The sequence below is a fragment of the Marmota monax genome, unplaced genomic scaffold, assembly GCF_021218885.2.
Source record: "Marmota monax isolate L192 unplaced genomic scaffold, Marmota_monax_Labrador192_F-V1.1 WCK01_AAM20220418_F8-fsc00026, whole genome shotgun sequence".
NCBI lineage: Eukaryota > Metazoa > Chordata > Mammalia > Rodentia > Sciuridae > Marmota > Marmota monax.
In genome coordinates, this window is record NW_026693108.1 from 18,140,255 (window position 1) to 18,165,878 (window position 25,624).

At 33.5% G+C, this 25,624-nt stretch overlaps 1 protein-coding gene across 3 annotated transcripts in view; it reads right to left on the reverse strand.

The window, feature by feature from the left end:
• Gpc5 (glypican 5) overlaps positions 1–25,624 on the reverse strand; it is a 624,390-nt gene that overhangs the window by 357,823 nt on the left and 240,943 nt on the right. For all 3 annotated transcript variants that reach the window (XM_046454999.2, XM_058582790.1, XM_058582791.1), the window contains exons 3-4: positions 24,477–25,171; positions 3,798–3,931 (exon numbers count right to left, since the gene is read on the reverse strand). In XM_046454999.2, coding sequence (XP_046310955.2) covers positions 3,798–3,931; positions 24,477–25,171 — 829 coding nt within the window. The remainder of the gene's footprint in view (positions 1–3,797; positions 3,932–24,476; positions 25,172–25,624) is intronic.

The window sequence follows — 25,624 nt, forward strand, 5'->3', positions numbered from 1 at the left end:
CCTTGCCCTCAGGGAAGCCAGTCACAACACTCAGAAAGCTCTAGGGAAGTTCACCCTGGCAAGAAACTGAGTCCTACTGCTAACAGGCACATCACTGAACTGTTGTGGGAAAAGATAACTCCAGCCTGCAGATGACCAAAGCCCCAGAGACTTCTTGACAGCAATCTTCCTAGAGACTGAGCCAAAGCCCCACTGCTGACCAGCTCCCAAATTCCTAACCCACAGAAAATAGAATAATAATTTCTTATTGTTGCACTAAGCACTAAATTTTATAATGACTTATTTGGTAGCAATAGATAAGAAATACAGATGGCTCTGATTTGTTCAACACAGTTTCTCAGAGAAGAGAGAAGCAGTGAGTTAGCAGCCAGGACACAGCAGCCAGTCAGGAAAATGGCCAGGTAGAGGGCACATGAGTGGGGCAATAGCAGTATCAACTACCTTGACTCTCACTTATTAAATTGGTTCCCCTTAACTTTCCCTACTACTTACACATAATGTCATGTGATGAACTTAATGTTGGCTTAGAAATTATGTCTAAAAATGATAGACTGACAACATTCTAAATGCTAGACACAGAGAAAATATTTTGCAATAATGAAGATTGCACAGACAAGGAAAAACTAAAATAATTCATTGATAATAACAATCAATGAAGGCTGGGGTTTAATTCAGAGGTAACATATTTGCCTAGCATGTTCAAGGCCCTATGTTCAATTCTCAATCCTTTCCATCCCCACCAAAATCAATGAGAGATACACTAGGTAAAAGTAAAATGATTATAGATTAACACGTGAAATGAGAGGGGTAGCACCAGAAAGAATAAAATGTGAGTATTTATAAGTAAGTATTGACTATCTAAACATAAGAACAAAACTAATGTCCTAAGAGTTGTGAAAACCTGAGTAGAAGTAAGATATTTGCTGATATAACCACACAAGACGGAAAAAGAATGATGGAGTAAATCTGTTCTAAATTGCTTTATTGCTCCACGAAGTGATACAAGTCCTTATTTAAAATATTAAAAATGGAAAATGCATATTGTGATCCTATGGTAACCATTAAGAGAATAATAAAGAAATACATAACTAAAAGCTATGAAATGATAAGAAATAATAAATGTCATTTTAATTCAAAAGAAGGCAAGAAAGAAGGAATAAAGAGAAATACACAGAGTAAAGGGAAGATAAAAAGCAAGATGATACTCTTAAGCAAAACTACTTATGAAAAACTTGAATATTATTTATGACTACAAAAATGGACTAAACATTCCAATTGTATAACAAAGACTGGTTGATTAATCATCACTTCACACTGTTGGCTAGTCAAAAAGAAAGGAAGCTGGTCAAATTTTTTATAAATCAACAATGTTTATACTGTGTGTATGACATACCATCCCAAAATATCAAAACATGACTGGGGGAGACCAGAACATGCCACTCAAAACTATAACTCTTCAGCTATCAATTACTTCAAGCTGGATATTTTGAGAAACTGCAGATACAGGAGTAGTTTTGAAAAGCTGCCCTCTGTAAAAAAAAAAAATTATATATATAAAGGAAATTATTATTAGTAAACAAAGCAAACTCTATTCACCATACATTTTCCCCTCCCCCTCTCACAACTTATTTCCACCACCTCCAAGAATCCATAAGCCTTTTGGTAGATCTAAATGTTATCCCATAAGAGCCTCAAATTTGAGTCTCATATATTTTGGGGACCTTCAATGCCTACCTACATAACTGAAATAGATTTTCTGGTTGATCTGTCTTATGTCAATTTAATTCACACCTCAGCCCAAAAGCCTGGAGGGTGGAGGGAAGCCATTTTTCCTACTCCTACATTTGTATTAACATACATTGAAAAGAATTCTTTGATGTCATCCAGGCTATACAAATTAAACTCTTCCTAAAATGATTTAGGGAAAGAAAAAGACCTAAAATGATTTTTTTTAAAGTTAGGATTCCATCATTGTAGAAATTTTAAACTAAGTCTAAAGTAAACTGTAAAAATATAATTTGAAAAGGCTACAACTTATTTCTATAAAATGCATTTTAAAATTTTTGACAACATAATATAGTTTTATCTTCATTTTCACTGGCCAAGCCATAGGTACATTTTGTAATTGAGTATTCTGGGCTACCACAGAAACTATATTAAACTATAAAAACTACTAAGTTATTTTGTTCCATGTCCTTCTTTTAATAGTTGTGACTTGGTTTAAATTATAGAAAGTAGTTTCTGCTAGTAGTATTCTCATAAGAATTGTCCAAACTAAATTTAAAAAAATGAATACCTAAGAAAAACTAACATGTATTTAACAATAATTTATAAAAATTAACTCGAGTTACATAAACTTTTTTTAACTTCACTTTTTAAAAGTAACTAAGGATACATAAACTTTTTTTTTACTTCACTTTTTAATGAATTACACAGTTATTTTGTTAATGATCTAGATGGTCATTTAGAAATTCATTTCTTTTTTGTCTATTTTTCATGTATTTTTAAAAATTTTAATTATTGAGTCATAGTGGGAAATCCAAACAAGTCAACAGCTATACTTGTCCAATTCTATTTTATCTCTGTATGGTAACTATATTTAATACACACTACAATGAAAAACAATATTAACATGAAATGAAAAAATTGAGTATCATCAGTTTTCATGAAAATTTTAACTGAGAATATTAACTGTTTTTTTTTTTTTTTTTTACTTAGGGAAAGATAAGTTTAAAAAACACTTTTCAATTATAGTGTGTGTTTTAATATATATTCATGCTCAAGCATATCTGTTTCTCAGATACAGAAGGATGAGTTGAACATCCTTCTAAATTCCTGCCATAGTATCCTAATTTATCTGACTACTCCTTTCCTTATTTGTTTTATCTTCATTTATGTATTTTCTTCATTCCTCATCCTATTTCCTATGTTTCTGTAAGTATCTATTACATATAAGTACTTTACTATACACTACCCTTGAAAATATTGGCAAAGACAAATTGACAACAGATTTAATTAAAGAACTAATGGGACTTTACTTGCCATTCATGAATTGGATAGCCTTTATTCTAGTATTAATACAAGCAATCAGTCTATAACAATGGCCACCCCCACAATTTTTGTTTGCCTATATGTATACAGTCAAGTACAATTACTGACAGTTTTAAGAATTTTTTAGCTTAAGTACCAATTATCTAGCAAAGGAACACTAATAAAGGCTTTAATTTGTGAGGTAATGATGGGCATGGTCTTAGAAATGTGAGTTCTAGAAGCAAGCCCAGCTCAGTTATTACCATTCTGTACCAAAACACAGCTGTTTTCACTATTCCAGGTAAACTGTATGGAAACTTTTTTCTATCCAACTATTTCTAAGAGATGCTAAATATTCAATAATGCTGAACCCAATAATACATTATTTAAATTTATTCTGTCTTACACTATCCAGTAGGGTCACCACTAGCTGTATGCAGAATTCAGCTTACAAGTAAAATAAAAAACTCAATCCCCAGTTGCACTACCCACATTTCAAACGCACAATAGACCCGTGTGTCTGGACCTAGCATATTATAATATAGAATAATTTCCATTACTGTAGGAACTTTTTTATTGGTCTCACAAGCTGAATCTGTCTTCCAAATTAATGGGACAGGTACAGCCACTGAATTTCAAAGTTAATGAATGCTGATCTTTTTTCTTCTATACTGTATTTGGGTCTACTTAATGAATACGTTCTATTCTGTTGTAAAATGAATGGCTTACTTTCTTTTCTCTTTCTGGTTGTAAAACAAATGTCTTACTTTCTTCTGTTGGCAAGTGTCTCTTCACCATTCCTTGTGGAGATCTTCATTCCATGCTTCTCCTTGCTAGGATCAAAAGAACAAGGGGGGCTTTGTGTAGGTGTTCTTACTGGATGGCCACAAATCTTATTTACCTTTTAAAGAGAAAACATTAAAAGACAGTTAGAAATCAGCCTCCAACTTTTCAGGGAATGTAATGTTTTACAGTGGCCCAAACAATGACATGTTCTTGCTTGTATTTCAATATTAACCTATAATACATATTACTCTTGTCAGTTTTTAAACAGAGGGAATCAAATTATATGCAGAAAATGGCAACCATGATACATGGTGATACATTTATATGGGTTACGGTATGCATATGCAAATATGCAAAATTAAAGAACTAAATTAATAAACTGAACTGTTTTTCATTCAATGAATAGATAAAATTTATGTTTTACATTTATGAATATGAATAATCACATCCTTGTACTGATTTTAAAACAAACTAATTTGCTACTGAACATGCCCTAATTATTAAAATGAGTACTAAGGGTAAAAGAAAACACCTTTGTAGTTTTCTTCTTATAGTCTTTTTTCAGAAATGTAAGTATATTTAATATAAATATCTCATTTTATAATCATTCTATATCTTCTCTCTTCATCTGTTGTGATTTCCAGAGTGTTATTATAGTCTTTTGAAAATTTATCCAAGTGAAAAATTTACTGTTTTTAAAAATTCTAAACTAGCAAATATATTTGTATAATTTACATAATTACCACTGTAAAAAATTAAGTAATTAATTTACCATGTAATGTATCAAAAAGATTCATATAACTTATATACATGAAGATCCAGAGCAGCATAACTAGATAATACATAAAATCATTGCCTTGAAACCAGGAAACTATTTCTTGTTGAATTTTCTTTCCTTGATGCTAAGACCTTAAAAAATGACAGAATCTCTGAATCTGATTATCTGATATGTATAATGAAAGAGATTATTCTAAACTTCTCTAAAGTTTTAAATTTCTTTGATTTTCCAAGAGTTATAAACTTATTCATTTATTTCACCCATATTTTTTCTAATATTTGCAAAGCTCATATATTAAATGATCTGAAATAAAAGGTAATTAAATTTTCTCCAAACAGAGTATAGAGTTTAGAAGAAAAAGGTATTTACAATCATCAAAACCCAAGTAGCATGTGTCAAAAATTTGGAGCCAGGCATGGTGGCACAGGCCTGTAGTCCCAGCAGCTCTGGAGGCTAAGGCAGGAGGATTGAGAGTTCAAAGCCAGCCTCAGTAACAGTGAGATGCTAAGCAACTAAGTGAGACCCTGTCTCTAGATAAAAATACAAAAAATGGGTTGGGGATGTGGCTCAGTGGTTGAGTGCCCTTGAATTCAATACCTGGTACCTGCCTCCCCCCCAGCCCCCCCCCAAAAAAAAATGGAGTTTACAATATGTTCTGGATTAGAGGAAGATGGGATCCTTCCCAGTTGGTGTTGATATAAGAGGAGGCACACTAAGTGAATACCCAAAGAAAGATCTGGAGTATCTGTTGGATCTGGATATGCTGAGGTTCCTTTTAATTCAACCTAGATATTAATAAATATTTCTCATAGCACATTATGTTAAGTACTAGAGATGAAAATATGAACACACACTTAAAATAGAAGTCCCACATGCAAAACAACCATTGTATAATTGCATGATAGCAACTGTAGAATTACATGAAAGTCAGTAACATTCTAACACTTACATAGAAAATAGGTATATTAACTCTATTTGGGGGTACTCAGGAAAATGCTTCAGAAAGTCATGTCTGAACAAGTTAAAGGATAAACTAGCAATTTGTGAGGTAGAAAAAACAGGGGCAAAAATTTCAGAAAAGAGTAGAATAACGAACATATATGCAACAACTTAAGCTGCACATCTAGAAAAAAAAAGTACACCATACAGTCAAGAAAGAAGGAAGAGTGGTGTGAAAGATTTGAAAATGCCATGATATGAGTTGAATGCCAAGCTCAAGGACTTGCTTCAACACATGGACTGTAGCCAAGTTTCCAAGGAAGGAAATGAAGACTGCCACAAGAGAAAAATCATCATGACAGCAATGTGGAGAGTGAGGGCCAGGCCAGCAGAGAAATGCTAGGGCCCAATGTGGCAGAAGATGAAAAGGAAGAAGCAGATACCACAGATGCCAAGGAGGGAAAGACAGTAGCTCTAGGAGACTGATTTGGATAATGAACAAAGAATATGATAAAAGAGAAAAAATCCTGAGATGGAAGTACAAGAATACATGGGTTGGATCTAGAAAATGGTTAAAAAAATTTTTTTCTGGTAAGAAGGGGTCATGGAGGTAATATTAAAGGAAAATTCTTTTTAAGGATAGTTGAAAACTGATCAATGAATACCAGGCTAAGAAGATGTCTTTATTAGACAAAGGCAACTGCTGGCTGCCAAATGGAAAAGTAAAATACCAAAGCAGGTTTTTAGCAAGTGCATCAGGCAATACTGGAGAGAAAGAGAAAAGAAAAAAGAAAGAAAGAAAAGAAAACTACTAAACCATTTACAGATTCCTTGAGCATTCCAAAAGAGAGATATTTTAGTTCTGAACTACACTAGTGACAGTCATGCCTTTTAGATAGAAGTAAAATCAACATGCTTTGACAAATGACTTTAAGTGAAAAGTAAGGGTAACATAAAGGCTAAGGTGTTAAAAGACTCAATTTCCAATCCCAGAGACTAAAAAATAGTGAGAGAAGAGTATAAATACATTAGCAAGGTTCTAAATAGAGAATCTCCATTGTCAACAACTCCTAGTAATAAGAAAGAAGGGAAGATGATATAAGTTGATAGTGGAAATGTCCAGAGTAAGATATCTGTTAGGATATTTTGGAGCAGAGAGAAAAGAAAACAGAATCTGCAATCATCATCCAAATATGACTAGCCATGGAGACTGCAGTAAGTTACGGAACTTCTATGAATCTGTTTTCCCATCTTTGAAACTCAAGAAAGTAGATCACTTAGCAGTCACAAGTTAAGAGAAATCTTATCTCACCCTGCCCCTCCCACGTTGAACCTAAAACCATGTCTGTTATTGAATGTTTCCTAGGTAAGCCAGTGGAGAGCTGTAAAATGCCAGCCTCACAGGGTCTTTATTCTTATCATAACCTTTGCAATTATTGCTTACAAATACAAGAGAATGTGCAAACCAAGGACTCAAGGTATCTTTGATTGTATCAAAAGATACAAGCATGTATAGCAGATTCCAATAAATACAAATGAATTTCAAAACCCTTATATTTGTTGACTTACTATCAGGGAGTCTAGCTTCACACTTTCTTGAAAGGGAATGGAAAACCATCTGTTACCAGCACATTAGCCTGTCACCTTAGCTCCCCTGAGGTGAGCCAATTTGGGTGGCATATTTCAATACAAGTTCCTTCTTACTATTGAAAAAACCTTCACACTTACATTGACAATTTTTCATCTTTGACTTGTACTGCAATTTCTTCCTTATTCTCCTCCCTGGTCTCTACCATTCTCCACTGCAATCAGTCTTACATGTCTCAAAAATAATTGTTTTCCTCCCTAATGCTTATCAACTCCTGCTTGAAGTTCCATCTCTGACTTCCCACTGATTTTCAAGTTCCCATCTCACCTTGAAATGACTCTCTTAGTTGCTTCTAACCCATATCACTTCTCCCACTCCAAGTATTTGCTTCAACAACTCCTTGTCACTTAGCTGGCTTCCCCATTCTCAAAGTAATCTTGGCACCATATACAGAATATAAACTTATCTTTCGTTACTGCATCCCTGTGTCTGTTCGCTCAGTACGATTCAAATCTTCAAATACTCAAAGTTTTCTACTGATAATTCTAAACAGTTTTGTAAGGACCAAACTAATTTATTTTTCATCTCACTTTCATCTGCAGAGACTAGGAATCTTTCACAATGCTATTTTAAAGTGTATATTATTAAAAATACAAGTTGAAAAAGGAAATAAGTTTAGAATATTACAAATTGACAGTCAACAATTACAGATATGCTATGTGTGATTATTGAGCAATTTGGTTCAGAGGCTGAGGCAAAGGCACACTCTCCAGCACCTTGAATGTAAAAGTGACTGGATTTTATTTTCTCATGTTCAGTACCTTTATGATTTTTAGAAGCAATTTGTCAAGAGCAAAAATCTGTTAACTTTCCCAGACAGAGATAAAATCCATGACCTTATTTTTTTATTCAATAAAAATAAATTTAGGAAAAAAGTAAGTTGAGCCAGACCTGGAAGCAAAAGAGGGACACTGGTTAAGTGCCAGGTTCATTAGATTTAGACTTCATTTTACAGACTATGATAACATATTACGAATTAATGAACAAAGAACTGGAATTGTCAAAGCCTATGTTAGAAAGATTTGGCAGTCATGGCACCCAACAAGGAGACCATTCCCATATATAAGAGAATATCAGAATAAACTCAGCAAGAACCAGTGGAATCAGAGGAAGGGGAAGAAAAAGCCCTTTGATGAGCCGGATGAATGGAATTTGGCTTCTGGTTGGTTCCGTTTATGAGTTGAAAAAGGAAAAGCTAAAGCTACTGGTAGTTTTATACAATGTAACCAGATCATTCTTTCGGGTTAGAGCCGATAATTGATATGAAAAAGTATTGGGTATATCTGTGCCTTGGTATGGGTGGTTAATTCCTTTTTAGAACTATACTCAGGAGGAAATTTCTTTTTTAAAAATACTTTATTAGTTGTTGATGGACCTTTATTTATTTATAGGTGGCACTGAGAATAGAAACCAGGGCCTCACACATGCTAGGCAAGTACTCTATCACTGAGCCAGAACCACAGGCCCTCATGAGGAAATTTCTAAAAGGCAGTTCTAAATGATGAATTAGAGATAAAAAGCAAGTTTATGTACAGAATCATGTGCAAGGAATCAATAGTTAAACTCATGAAAACAGATGAAATTACAAAATGTATGTAGAATGTAAAAAGTTCAGATGGAACATCACAGGCAGAAGGAGAAACAGAACTCTAAAGTACTTCCTCTCTGCAAAAAAAAACACAAAACCAAAAAACATGGAGGAAGAGAAAGAAAGAGCATTAGCTGTTTGAATCAATAGAAGTGAGAAAATAAGTGATTATGTAATCATGACCTAAAACTATGAAACCACCACCATCCAAATAATGTGCATGATTCATAGAAATTCAAGGTACAAATAACTGCACAATTTGAAAAAGATAAAAAAAATTACAACCATAATACCACTTTTTAAATATGCTATCAATTGGAGAATCCCAAACTGGTGTAAAGTGACCAGTTTTTCAGGACAAGAAAATAAAGCTGGGTTAAAGTTTACCAAAGAGGGAAACACCCGCTATTTCCACTTTGCAAGGACTAGAGATATGTTTACATTGCAGTTATCTAAGAGTACAGAAAACTCATTTTAAAAATGTTCACTTGGAAGCACAGAATATCTAGGCTTGGGCTGTTGGCTTCTCTTTGTCCTCTTTATTTCCTTTTAATTTTCCAGAAGTTGCTTCTCCACAATTGTTTCTGCTAACTATCATTTTAAAGGTCCCCATTCTAACTCATAATTACATTTCACATTAGAAGAAGAAGGGAGAGGTAGGGAAAAGAAGGAGGACAGGGAGGCAAGAAGAATATTTCAATCATCTCTGGGCCCACTATGAGCAGTGTCTTCATTCTGCACTGTTTTTGTATAGTTACAAATTAAACCACCAGAGGGAGCTTCTGCATTTCAATCCTATTCATCATTATTAATTAAATTTATGTATGGGTTCATTCAAAATCATTTAGTTCAGGACTCTTAAAGAAAAATCCAACTTGTAAGCTGAAGTGACATATGTTCATCTGCATGAAATTTTCATAAAAATCCAGTCTTTATATAAAACTACCAGACTCATGCTACAAAGCCTTTGTGATCAAATGAGAAATGGAAAAACCAACTAATAAGTGATTTGTAGAGTCTGAAAAGGCTGTTTTCTCCTGTCTAAACTGCCTTGTTCTCAGGAATAGATATGGAAAATGACCAAGGGCTTCAATGTTTCCTCTCTCATTCCCTGCCTTACTTCTTACTTCCCCCTTTTTCCTTCCTTACTGTTCTTCCTTCCTACCTTCTTTCCTTCTTATATCCCTTAATTTCAGTTATAGGGACATATTAGTTTAGCAAGTTCTGAGGACCCAGAGCCAGACATGGATTTTGGTTCTTGTTTAAACACAGATTACAATGCTGATCAATAAATTGAATGACTGTTATTTGTAGGGCCGTATTCTAAGAGGTGGGACAACAGCACTAAACCTGCTCTCAAGGAGGTTATTCTACTGGGAGAAACTGAAATTATAACATTAAATAGATTAATCTTCCTAAAGCACAGTTCTGATCATTCTTCTCTGATGCAAAGCCTTTGGTGATTCCTCCCATGTGCTAATGAGTACAAAGCAAAGTATTTCATGTCAATTTACAGCTGAATCTCCAAATTTCCCAGCACTCCACTTTAAACAACCTACGTTTCAGCTACATTGTGTTACTTATGGTCTCCAGAGTTTCCCTGTACTTTTCCATCTCTGTCCTTTTCCTCTTTTCTATCTTCCTAAATATTACCATCTTTCAAGGTCCAGTTAAAATATCATCTGTGAAATTAAGCTGCCCTTGATCTCTCAACTTGAGGTTATTTATCAATCTTGCAAGCATTTGTTGTGTACATCCCCAATAGGATTTGTCTATAGCAGTCTGGAGTGAAGAAGAGGAAATATTTTCTTTGGTTGTATTTTTTTCAGTTCTCAGATATAAACATGCCCCCAACATAGCTAATACACATTTATTTAAATGAATTGTTAAATTTTCTTCTCAACTGCCTCGTTTCTTGGATATAATCAAATGACGATTCAGAGAACAATTTAAATATTCTCTTCCCTATCAGTTCTCAAAGAATTATATTGTGTCTTGCTACTTACAGAACTTTTAAAAGTCTTTCTATATTTATTTTCAATCTACTGACCCATACCTGTCATTCAATATGATAGTCATGTGTCCTGAAATTGAAATTATAAAGGTAGTGAAAAGAGTCACTGCTGCCTGGGAAAATAATGTCAACATATTTAATAAGACAAACGCTTATTGTTCAGAATATTAGAAAAACCAAGACAAATAATCTAGTGAGAAAAATAAATGAAAAAGAATATGATACATAAGTAACAGAAAAAAATATGAAGGCAACAAACAGAAAAGCTGACTAAAACTTGATGTTCATTTGTGAATTTCAAAGTACAATCTTATCCATTCAAATAGAAAATATTTTAAAGACTGACACTATCAAATGTTGGCAAGGAGGTGTGGGAATCAGATGATCTGTTAGCTAGAGAATTTATCTTAATGGTCCTTGTGAATATTAAAACTCAGTTTATATGGGTGAAAAATTAAGTAAAGTGGGTTAGAAAAATATCATTCAGACAAATATATTTATCTCAGCTGTGTGGAGTCATATTTCTCTACGGAAAAAGACCACCTTTTAAAAGTCAATAGACTGTTGAGTTCTGATTTCACATTGCTTCACCTGGGAAAAATCTAATTTAACCAAATGCACATGTGTTTTTCAAAGAAAACCCATTTCTCAACTGTATTCCAGAGCCCATGGTAACTTTTAAAGTAATATATCCTTTCCCTGATGTTGGGGACCAATTTGAGGAGGATCACAATTGCAATACTCTAGCTAAACTTGAAGCTACCTGGAAGAATGCCACATTACTTTGCCTTTCATATCCCCGAAAGTAATTTGCCTGTGCACAATGCCCCCAAATACAGCTTGGTTAGGAGAATTACCACTTCAGAAATCATGAAACATACCTCTGAGCAGCATTTCCCAAAGTGTTTTTAGCAAAACGTCCATAAGGTGTCCAGACCCAAATGGTTTTCTTGGTTAAACAGGAATGGAAAACATTCTATATAGTTAATAGATATCTAGGCAAAAATTATTAGAGGTTTTGACACATAATTTGCATAAGACAACCTGCAATATTTTTCTAGGAAATGGGAATTATACAGAGTTTCCCTCAGACTGAAGACCATGTAACACTTTTTTCAAAGAATACCTACTAATCTAAATGAACACTAGTGAACTGCACAAAGTAACTTTAAGAATTCCTCTGATGAACCACTGGGATTCTGTGAATCAGAAATAGGCTTGTAGAATCTAAAGAGCATTTAGGTTGTCAGTGGAGACTGTGCTCCTCCAGCATCCCAGACAGCTCTGGTTGCCCTGGAAGCCAGAAGTGAGATGGAAAAGTCCAAACACTTGACATTTGCATTCCTGGGCTGAGAACTAGAAGCTGGAAGGCTTGCTGTAGGACCACTCCAAGAACTATTTACGGCAAATTATAAGAACCTCTATCATGATTTTCTTTGACTGTTCATTATTTTTCTCTTGTCCTTAGTTTCAATAAGCTAATTTGATAAATAGGATTTTTGATTGGACTTAAGATAAATGCAGATACAATATTAATAATGCCAAAGTGTCTGTATAAAAATTTAAATGGAAATATTTTGTGCATTCATTAAAAGAATCATAGATTATCACAGTTGTCTTGCTGTGCTCTCGGGGGAGATATGAAATGTTAGTAATTTAAGTTTCAGTGAAAAACTGTAAATGACAAATTAAATCTAATTCAGTACATTAAATCAAAAAGCTTCTACTGTTGAGTTTGAGGTCATTTCAGATCAACGAATATTGCCAGACACTTTAATGAGTACTGGGGACAAAAAGATTAAGAAGACTCAATGAATTATCTGGACAATTTCCCAGCTTCACTGGTAAGGTAGACCTGGTAGGAGAATATTCAGACAACATGGGGTAGTGGAATGAGTAAAGGACTACATGTATTTTGATAGGAACTCATAAGAAAAGAGGATAAATCAGGAGACTTAGAATGAGCCAGACAGATGAATAGGGCCAGTAACCCCACACAGAGGACTTCTACACCATGCTAAATTTAGATTCTTTCATGTAGACATGAAGAAGGCCAAGATGGAGGCAACAGATCAATTTGGAGTCAGTTCTCCTAGTTTAGGTAATACATGAAAAAGGTCAGATTTATTCAGTTGATTAATAGATATTAATTGTAAAACCCATATGTCAAGACTTAGACTGCAGAGATACAGTGATAAGTGCAAGTAATGAACTTTGCTCTTCTGGCACCTAAAATTCAATACAAAATGTAAACAAATAATGCATAGCTGCATGCAAGCAAAATTCTACAGAAGGTACAGTGTTATAAATATATCTATTTATATACTATGATTATATATTACAAAGTTACCTATGCTTTGCTTCTAAAATCAAGGAAATTTCCTATAGCTATGTATATCTAAGATGAGATAAAAATAAGGAGTAGCATTAGATTAGATAAAGCTTTCAAGGAGAACGTCAAAGATAAGACTATTTTAATCAGAGGAACAAGATTCAAGAGAGAGGATGGCACTCCAGCCTGGTTACAGTAAGGGATCATTACCTGAGGGTAAAGTGGTCTAGCATCCAGGTTGTACATATCACTAAAGATCAGTATAAAGCTTTTAGATTTTATTCTGTGGTCAAAGGAAGCCATTGGAAGACTTTAGGCACCATCTATTTTGTATTTTGGAAAGACTATTCGGACTTCTGTGTGAAGAATACACTAGAAGTGCTAAAGAGGTCATTAAAAAGTGAGTTAGCCTATTTTAAGTTCCAACAGTGCAACAGCATGCCCAGTGGGCATGCACCCAATGTCTAGTTGTGCCTCCTACATGGAAAGCACTCAATGCTTATCAGTTGAATGCTTGATTGAATGAATGAGATCCTCCTCCCATTTAATTTATCTGACCCCCCAATGTTTTTAAATGATAAAAAAAGGTTTTCCAAGGTCTGAAAGTTTACCATCTGTGGGGAGAACAAACATTTTAATATATGAGGATTTTTTTTCTCTGAAGGACCTTGTAACATTAAAGTCAAAATGTTTCAAAAAATATATTTAATGTGTCATTGTGGGTGACAAATGAAAAGACACATTGTTCCTCTAGAGTTCCCAAAGCCTCAAGAAAGTGTGCCAACAAAAAGAACAAAAGAATGAACCCACAACTAGAAATTATTCACTGGAATAGACTGGTTTTCTAACTCTAAGAACCAATTTTCAAAATTATACATTGTAACATTTTTGTAACTCTACTGTATTATGTGTATTTTACTAAAACCACATCTTATTTTACAATATTTCTACCACCACCCCAAAATAACTCACAGTATATTAGTAGTCATTCCCCATTCCCCTGTGCCCCCCTCCCCTGGGAACCACTGAACTACTTTCTGTCTTAGCAGATTTGCTACTGTGGATTTTACATTTTATTAGAATCATATAATATGTGGTCTTTTCAGACTGATTGAACATAAGATGTGTTCAAAATAATTAATTGGGAGGCAAATGGATTGAGGAGGCTCCAGCCTTCTGGGGTTTTATGCAAAAAAAAAAAAAAAAAAAAAAAAACCAGGAACCCAGCTCAGTACACTTCATCTCCTAGGAAACAGAAACTTAATCTTACCAATCAGAAATGGCCAATTAACTTCTAAGACTATGTTGCCACTTTAACCAATTCAAGTAATTTCTGTGATGAAAACCTTATAAAAGTTTTCTGCTTGATGCCCTTCAATAGACCCTGAACCATTTGCAGTCTGGGGTTGTCAGCTCAAGTAAATTCTAAAATTCTACAGTCACCAAGTTTGTTTTTACTTATTTTTTCACTGTCTAATCATATTATAGCATGTATCAGTACTTCATCCTTTATTACTGCCAACTAATTTTCATTCCATGAATGCAAAACATTCCATGAACATTTGCTCAATTTTCATTTTTGACTTTTATAAATAATGTTATGATGATCATCAATCAATCTATACTTTCTGTGGACATATATATTATATTGTATATAAAATCTTGTGTGAAATTTCTGAGTTAAATGTTAATTCTAGATTTAACATTTTAAGAAAATGCTAAGCTGTTTTCCAAAGTTGCTGTACCATTTTACATTCCCTGAAGCAATCTGAAAGTGTACGAGTACTGAAATTTCTCCACAACTTCACCAACATTTGTTAGTGTCTATATTTTTTATTATAGCCATCCTATGAAGTGAGAAGTGGTATTTCATTGTTTCATTATGGTTTTGACTTGCATGTATCTAGACTGATGTGGAACAACTTTTCATATGCTTATCGGCCATTTGCAGACCTTCCTTGAAGAATGTTTATTTATTTATTTGTTTGTTTGTTTGTTTTAAATATTTTAGTTATAGTTGGACACAATATCTTTATTTCATTTATTTATTTTTATGTCGTGCTGAGGATCAAACCCAGGGTCTTGCATATGTGAGGCAAACACTCTACCATTGAGCCACAACCCCAGCCCAAGAAGAATGTATATTTAAATAAACCCTTTGCCTATTGCTTTACTTGAAGAGTGGTAAGAATTGTCTAATTATTTTAAACACTGCCTCCATGTAAACATTAATTAATATATAACAGTAATGTCTTATTTCTGAACTTAAAGCAAATGTTTCCAGTAATTCCATTATAATCTTGAAATTATATATTTTTCAGTTTTCTACTATGTTTTATTCTCATTTCATTCTTTCTTTCATGTGTGTGTGTGTGTGTGTGTCTGCATGTGCATGAGTGGGGTTAAACCCAGGGACTTACACATGCTAAGCCTGCCCTTGCTCTACCACTGACTGACACATGCAGCCCTTATCTTGAATTTTTGTATTTATTTCTACGGTGTTTTTATTAACTTATTGTGACTTGTATGTTGTTGCTATTTGGTGCATTCCTAACTAGTTGATATTCTTTATGGGTTGCATCCTTTATTATTATAAATTATACCCTTCATTTCCATTATTGTTTTTGCCATTTATTCATCCTCTAGGGACACACTCTAGGACTCTTGGTTGAAACACAAAGTCACCCGAGCCCACACATGGCTCCAAGGTGGGAATATGGCCCCAGAATGTCTATTTGGAATGCAACATAGGCTGCAGGAAGAGACAGAGGCCCAAAGTCAGAGCAAAGAGCTAGAACATAAGAATATACTTAATATATTTTCTCTTTTGTTTTTAGATATAAGAGATCTTTGAGTAAATAACTAGGGTCACCCAGAGTAAAACAATATACAGCAAACAAACTGCTAAAAATCAAAATAAATACCTTAGTTCTGTGAAGTTTCCTGCACTACAGAGCCCTTACTATTTGATACATTTCATGTAATAAATTGGTCTCTCACCATTTAAATTTTTTCAAACTATTTAAAAAACTTCCAAATTTCTCTTCTCCTTTTTCTGCTTGCAAATTATACACATTTTCTTTTAAATGTATAAATTTTTTCCCACTTTGGGATGCTAATTATAGTATTCAACACACACATATAATATGTAGAACGTTGAATTTTAGCCACCTTAGTGTGATATTCTATTTAATGTGAAATCTATAAATAGGGGTCAGTTATTAAAAACTTCCTCAAAAATTAGCACAACTTTTAAAAACTTTTGTACTGCTTAAATCACTTGCACTAACCTTATACAATTTTAGCACAGATAGGATGATAGAGATAAACTTTCTGAGAAAACTAAAGGGTTAGTTAGCTTGCTTGTCTAAGCTTAAACATCATAAATGTAACAATATCAAGAAAATACCAATAGATTTTTAATTCTAGAGATCCTTTCATATGGTCAAAAATACTCAAAGCAAGTTAATAACTATGAGATCTTCTCATGGCCAACACAAAACTTTCAACATTTGGTAAATTGGCATTAGTAAACCACATGTGAGTTTGAGGCATTAGAAACTTCACTGAAGAACTAGCAATGAAGTTGTTAGTAAAGTTGCTGGGTTTCCCCAGATAAGAACAGATGCTCAATGCACTAAAGCACCAGCTTCTTTATCTCTGCATGTTTCTCTTGAGCATCCTCAAAGATGCCTGCCAATCTCTGTCTACTTCATCTTTGTCTTGTGTAGTACATTCCTTAATTTTCTTACATAAATTCTCAATTACCTCTTGCTCTTATAACTCAGCAGTAGAGGATTACTGGCACAAATATGTCATCCAGGTTATCAGAAACTTGCTCTGGTTTCCAGCCCAAGTCGATTCAGTCTCTGCTCTTCTATTGGCCTCAGCCTATATCTTCATCTTACAAGTATTTTCAAATGTGGGGCTACTTATCATATATAACATCAAGTGATTTTAAACATAATATGAATTAAAAGCTCACCATATTCCAATGGTAATTCAACAACAAAAACTTACTAAAAAGTTGCAAAATTCACACAAAAACTTACCATAGAACTTCACTAGATTTTAGCAATGGAAAATAGGTTCAGTTTTTTGTTTGTTTGTTTGTTTTGTGTTTGGTTAGTTAGTTTGTTTGTTCTTGCTAAACCAGAAGAGGATGAGCCTTGTAATATAATGGCTTATCTTACTATCACTTGGGAACAGTTGCCTGAGAAACAACTCATGTACATAAAAACTTCATTGGGAAGGAAAGAAGAATTCTGATAACATTTATGAGAAACGAGATAAAGTCAGTCCTTTAGTTATCTATACCTTTAGACTTTTTAGTTACATGATTTACATTGAAATATTCTTCTAATGTTAGATTTATTTGGTTACTATTTTTCACATAAGTAAAACAATATTTTTTTGCTCAATCAGACAAAAATCTCACTTATTTTTAGACTCTAAAAAAGTGAAACCATAGAGGTAGAGAACAGAATAATGCTTCCAGAGTTGGAGGTGTGGGGAGGGGAAATAGAAAATGTTGTTCAAAGCATACAAAGTTCCATTTAAACAGGAGGAATAAGCTCTGGAGATCTATTGCACAGTATTGCGACCATAACTAATAATAATACATACTCAAACACTGTAAGAGAATAGACTGTAAAGGTTCTCATTTCCAAAAATATAAGTGAGACAATGGAAAACTTAGCTTAATATAACCATTTCACAGTGTTATGCATTAAAATATAAAATTTTGTCAATTAAAAATAATTTTAAAATTTAAAAGTTCAAATTTAACCTGTAAAAAAAAATCACATCAAGTTTTATGAAATATCTTATTTAAAGAGAATTTACCCACAAAAGTAGCAGAGACTATTTCCACAGCAGTTGAAAACATTAGTGATGCATGTGAAGAGCTACATTCTTATAAAATTGAAGAAGATACTATTTCAGAAAAATTCTACAGCATCCCTGAGTATTTATTAAATACTTATTATTTAATAACAATATTGTGGGACAAAAAGCTCATAATACTGGAATAATAAGAGCTCTGTCAGTTCAGAGGAACCTTAATAATTAACAACAACCAAAGCATACTTGATATAAAAATTGAGAAAAATTTTAAGTGGTTATTTTACCTTTATCACTTTTAGATTGAAATAGGGATGTATAGATAGGAAAGAAGATGGAAACAACTGGAGTTGTCTACAAACATAGTGGAACACTGTTCTGGGAGAATTTCAACCAGATTCTTCTTTATATACTTTCAGCTATTCACAAGACAATAATTCTTCTTTAAGGAAATTAGTTATATATAAAGAATTATAATTTTCAGTATTGATCCTTACCAAATCATGCCACAATCTTTTCCAGAAAGATAAAATTCCAATTAAATCATATAAAATTTTCAAAGTTCTATGATATATTTATTCAAAAATTATTCAAGCCTGTTTTGTAATGTGTTCCTAAACAAGTTTTGACTTGCCTCATATGTGATATGTGGTTTTGACTGTCCTTCACTACTGTCAATCACTTCATCCTCAGAAGAGGCTGGGGCTAATTTGAATCCACACACTACCACCACCTTGACAGCCCAGTGATCCACATGTGCTAGGGACAAATCTTCAAAAGGTAAAGAATTCATATCTAATCAGGCATGGAATAAAAAATAAAATAAACAACCAGCAGAGGCTAAAAACATTATAGAATAACGTTAATATACTACAATATTTGTGTGAATAAAAAAATCAATGTGTAATAAAATTACTCTGACATATCTCTAATCAGAAAAACCCTCATTCCATATTGGACAGAAACAAATTTAGTCTAGCATTGAAGAGAGAAACCACCAATTGTCTCCACATGCTTAAGATGGCCTCTTACGGAGAAAAGATTCCTATCACTATTTAGTGTCCAGAAATTACTGGGAGAAAACCCTGCAAGGTGATCTCTGTATAGAATGGTGAGTTGTAATGGATGAATTTCTCATCTTCCTTTTCTTTGTTAGCTTATAGAATTCATTCTCTCTCTCTCTCTCTCTCTCTCTCTCTCTCTCTCTCTCTCTTTTGGTCATCCCACCTTAATTGGATTCATTCTGATCTCTCTTTCCCTAGAAGTTTATATTTCTCCCCCTTGTTACTAATTTAATTCTTATATATTTCCCTTTTCTTTTGTCTAGTTCCAGCCTCATTTCTCAGAAAGGCCAGTTCATTAGAGCACTGTAATTATTAAAAATTGAACTTCAACCAACTACATAAATTTTTAAAAAATAAGCAAAGGTAAAAATTACATCTTCAACATAATGTGAAAATATCAATGGAGTTCTGCCCAACCACCCACAAACATTATCCATGAGGTAGCTGATATAAAACCTCGAATCACCATCTTCTACTTTATAGCAGTCAAGTACAAATATGTACTTCAATAAATACATAAATGAGAGCTCTTAAAAATTTGTTTCATAAATAATATCTTCTCAGCTTTTTATTTAGCATAGATCCTGGAGTATCCTAGAGATTCTACTTACTTCGTTCATTTTGATCCTGCCTCTTTATGTATGTGCATATGCATTTGTATGTGTTTGTGTGTGTGTCTGTGTATGTTTGTGTGTGTGTGTGAATTCCAATATATAGCATGGCCAAAAGAACACACTACATACTATATATCCAATGTAAATTTCAAAATAATTGCAGACATTCATTAGTGTGCACAATCCACCTTACACTCAATTTTGAAATTAAATGCTAGTCTAAGATGGAAGGAACTAACTCTACTATTGGTTTATTTCGCCCTAAGAATAAAGATGTCCTTTCTTTAACCCAGGGATCCTTATACTTCTGCCTGTGGCCTCACAGAATAAGCTGTAAATTTCTTACAATTATATGTGATAATTTGCATATGTTTGTGTATAAGTGAGCATCAGATCACTAGGGGGAATGGATTACCAGCTTTATGACTGAGAAAATGTCTCAGCCTGCAAACACAGATAGGCTCTACTACATCTTCATTATTCAAAAGCCCCACACTGCACTACTTTGACTGTCACTAGGGAAACCCCATAATTGTTAAGTTCAAGTGAGATATTTATTAAAGAATATGATGTTTAAGATAACCAATTTAAACCATCTAAAACTGCAATGGCATTACATTTAATTGGGTTATTTTGAAAACTGAGATTTCAACTATTTTCCCCCAATCTTATTTGTTCCATAAGCAAAATTTTTGAAAAAAATCCCTCACACAGGGATATTTTAGGAACGTGTATACAACATTGTAGAAATCAGAAAAAAATATGTGCTGTGCCCTAATTAATCTAAAGTTTATTTTTTATTTTTTCCTTTAATTTTTATATAAAAAAACAAGAATATTTACTATAATTTTTAGATATTTAGATAAATGTTTGTACAGATAGAGGAAATGATGAGATATTCAATTTTTTAACAGCTAATTAAAGTTCATTAGTGTGCACAATCTTTCACTCAATTTTGATAAGATTGATTATTTTAAAGTGAATCATATACTGAAACTGATTCTAAGGTAATCTGGATGCAACAAGTTGAATGTCTACTAATACTGCATAGGTAAAAGAGATGAAAATAAATTAAACAAAAAATAGAGCTAGATATTTCTTTTTGGAAATTATGTTTCTTATCCTACTACAGATTTTCTGAAATTATTTAGATTTAGTATTCAGTAGTTTCCTCATAATATCTGTTTCATTTAGAATATGTTGAAACACTGAAATTAATACCAATTCTGTGTTCCTGTGCCTTTAATAAGTTGCTAAATTATAACAAATGTCATACTAAATGTATTAATAAAAAGTATAATTAATAAAAAGTATAATAAAAATATAATTTCAAAAATAATTTATTTATAAAATTAATAAATGATTAGCAAGAGAATGATCTGTATGTAAAAAAATAATATTTTTAAATACTCCAGTATTTTCTCATTCAAGAAAAATCTTTACAATCATTTGCTTATAATCACTTAAACAGATCATTAAAAAATACAGATATTTTTTGAGCTCTATATCATTGATATTTCTTTCAAGCTCTGTACTCCTAAAAAAGGAATATTTACTTTTAGAGCATTTATAATACCAAAAAATCAATAAAGCGTTTATAAAGAGTATAATAATAATTATAGGATTTAAACATTATGCATGAGAAACTGATCTGAACATGAAAGCTCATTTTATTCTCACAAGAAATCTATAATGTAACTGTTCTTAACCAAAGAGGAAATCAAAGCTAAGAGAATAAATACTGAGATAGCCAAACTCACAGCTAGTAAGTAGTACAGAGAGATGTGAAATCCATCCTGACACTATAACCTGTACTTTTAATCCCTACTTTTTTCTGACATTGTTTTTGTTATAGATTTATATATAAGGTGTCCCCCAAAAGCTTCTGTGCTAATGCAGGAATATTTGGAGGTGAAATGACTGGACTGTGAGAGCTGTAACTAATCGTTCTATCCTACTTTGAATAGATTGGGGGTAACATTGCAGGTGAAGCATGGCTGGAAGAACTGGATCACTGGTGACCTGACCTGGAAGGATGTCTCTTCCCTGAGGCCCCTTTCCCCTTCCCTCTCTTTGCCTCTCTCTGCTTCTTGTTCACCACAAATGGAGCAGCACTCTTTAACCACACCCTTTATCATGATATTGTGCCTCAACTTGGGTCCAGAGCAATGGAATTGGACCACCAGGATCTGAAACAATGAACCAAAATCAACTTTCCCTTCCCTAAGTTTTTTTTTTTTTTTTTTTAAACAGGTACTTGGGGAATGGGAACACAAAGTTAAGTAGTTTCTGACTATAAAATTATAACTATAAAATTAACACACAGTCTCTCATAAATTGGCTTTTGTTTCTTAGAAGATTTTTCCAAATATAAGATACAACTTTCTCAAGAAACTGAGAACATTTTTTTTCCAGTTGAAATTCATCCAACATACATATGATATATCAGGTTACCTCTATGGATTTCTTAAAGTGGAAATATGTATTTACTGAGAACTAGACTTGGAAGTAGTTGATCTCACAGATTGCTTTGGGAATGTGAGAAAGTCATTATTTGCTGGCTCTTCCGTAATTTACTTTGAATTTGTTAGATTCATTGATGTGTGAACTGGTTATCAAAGCTTGATAAACAGCTTATAAATCACTTTGAAGTTGGCATAAATAAATATTAATGAGTCAATTTTCAAGGAACTTATAGTTAGTTTATTTTTCTTTCCCCATAAGTAAAAAAGATTTCAGTTGTTTTACTTAGAAAAGAATCTACAATTTATTAGTAATGATTGATGTTTTTCAAGATAATCATCAGACTATTTATTATATGAAATCAGACTATTTGCTTTAAAAAAAAGAGTGCTCTTTGAAAATCCACCAAAAAGTTTCATGTGATAAAAATTCTATGCAAAACTTATTTATAAAGCCCATACTTGATTCTAATATTTTGAGATACTAAAATAAACTGCTTCACCATGATCTGTGCAGGGCTGGCCCCACTTAAACCACTACTTCCTCCCAGCCTTTCACACAGGACAAAACAGGCTCCAACAGTTTTAGTAGCTTACCCCGATCACAAATAGGAAGAAAACAAAGTATGTGAAAACATGCCTATCTACTATAATCCTTTGTGACATAGCCTCTATAATAGGAAAAAGATATCATTTTTAATGTTACGAATTTTAAGAATTCAAAAAGTCTTTCTAAGGTCAAAATAACAAAGAGGATATATATATATATATATATATATATATATATATATATATATATAGAGAGAGAGAGAGAGAGAGAGAGAGAGAGAGAGAGAGAGAGAAATATATATATACACACATACATATATATATATATATATATATCTGACATAAAACATATAAATATGCTCTGACATAAAACTTTAAATGCCATACCCCAAATTAATGATCTAAATCTGGACTTAGATTTCTTATGCTTATTTTCCCTTGTGAAGATACTTGATATCCCAATATGGACATTTTATTCCCTGCATTTAAATGCTTATTTCCCCTAACTAGGAAATACTTGAAATCTCAGGATTCATTTGTACCTCCATTTTAAATCCCTTCTAGAGGTTCTGGCTCATGTTTGATTTTCATAAGCGATGAGAAAGGATGAAGCGACCTGACTATTACAAGAAGTTAGGAATCCTGTTCATTGGATAGGGTAACCCAGCTGCATGGAGTAGGGAGCATACGAAATCCAGCTCACTCTACCACATCACCTGCTGCATCCACCTAGATGGTGCCAGCTCTAATGTGCAGAAAGGTATCATGTAGGCTCATGCAGGCCCTACAGACCTGAGAGTTAGGAAAACAAGGGAAGGAAGCAGTTAAACACAAAGCTTTTCAAGTCCAATTTCTATCAGAAATTAAAAGAACAGAGAAATAGAGCTCATGATGAGAATGTTTATTAATTCAGTAAATCAGTACCAGGGTAGGGAAACACTTTTTTCTTGGTACTAGGGAGTATAATATCATTTTAGGGGAAAAGATTTAGGAGAAACCACTAGCAACATGTCCTCTTTATTGTATGGGACGTGAGAACCATTACTAAGGAAGACTATGAATATTTAAGAATATGATTCTATGGATGTGGGAGAAAGAGAAAACTCTTACATCCCTTGATCTGATGATTCTGTTTCAAAAAATTCTCAAGTCTACTAGAAATAAAACAGCATGACAGTATATATGCCACATTTGCCACATTTTAAAAAATCATCACACTATCACTTTGACAGATCCTGAAGAGGCTTTAAAGAAACACTTTGAACACATGGATATCAAGTCTTACTTTCATGGATACACAACTGATGTTTTCTACAGTATAGATGAATACCTCTGAAATTCTAACAATAACTACCCATTTGTTCAGTAGTAGATACTATACCAGGAAAACACTTATCTCCAAAGAAGAATATTTCAGAAATTATGTATTACTATTTCATATTTATCAATAAGGATTGAGGGTCAAAAAGCATAAGAGATTTGCCTAATTTCATGAAGGTAATTATTGCTGATTGCAGATTCAAATCTATGCTGTTCTTAATTCAGAACCTGAGTTTTTGCCACTTCAATAAACTAAACTTTTGATAAGGCTGTTAATGCTTAGGAAAAAAAGTGGTACTTTTACCAATCAACATTTTGAGATGTTATATAAAATATAATATACCGAATCAAATATGTCAACCCCATGCATCCTCCTACTATTTCCTAAAGTATATACTTGTTAAACTGCCATTGTTTTAAACTGCATAATGATATGCTAAATCAACTAAATTTATGATGTTCTGGTTAATGTTTGAGAAATGAGACAGGAGGCATGGCATGACTGCTTACCTGTTCTGCTAGTTTTTGTCCATTGAGGTAAGCCTGAATCACAGCGTCATTTACAAGCAAATGGAAGTTCAGGAGCACGTGTTCAACATCATAGGTTCCATGCATTGCATTTGAAAGCTCTTCCAAGGACTGGATATATGCATGCCAATGTGGATTAAGCTCTACCATGTGGGCCAGGCAGCCCCTGGCAACATTGAGGCAGTATCCCATACAGGGCTTACTGAGAGTCAGGCCCTGGCAATGAGGGCAGTACTGCATCCTTAGGAGGGCTCTGCTGCACTCTTTGGAGAAATGAAGATGGTCAGTGGTGTTGATGACTTCAATGCCCAGATTGAGGGCCTGCAGAAATGTGCGGCTGGGCAGCAGAGATCTTCCCATCTGCCCCATTACTCTTTTGGGAATGTTACCAAATGGACTAACATCCCGGCGGGCCATGCGGATGCATTCCGAGTATTCCAAGGAGCTGTCAGTCACACTGGGATTAATGAGATGGTTGTAGACCAGAGGAAAAAGACTGTCGAAAAACCTATTTACAAATTCTTCGGGATTAACATCCACACCAAATAAGTAGAGCCCTACATCGGTGAAGAACTCCTGAACTGCAGTAGCAGCCTCTAAGGCCATGTTTCTGTAGGTGTTGCAAAAAAGTATACTGGTATAATTTTCTGCTTGTCTGATGAGAGTTTCAAGGGTTTCTGTAACACAGCAAAGGTAAAAGATGAAAAGATTTAATATTCATTTTAAAACTGTTCATCCATTTGCTCCAGACAGTAAATGAATTTAATGTACCATAACTAATTTAAGGATCTACCATAATTCTCAATCTACTAAACCAACTTTAATTTTCCAAGGATAATGGCTGGACAACCATGGTCATTACGTGCAACATACAAGATTCATACTGACATGTTTCCTAGAATCAAAGTCTGATAAAAAGTACAGAACTAAAAACAAGTTACATATAAAGGCAGTTTCTTACTATTTCCTCTAGTCATTCATAACCCACTAATAATAAATGTATTTCATAACCTGAGTTCATTGTTTACAAAAGATGATAACATTAAATACTTGAATTCCAACCCACTATATTTCTGTACTTTCATCATCTTTTATTTTCCCAGAATGAAAGCTAGTAGATTACACACTAG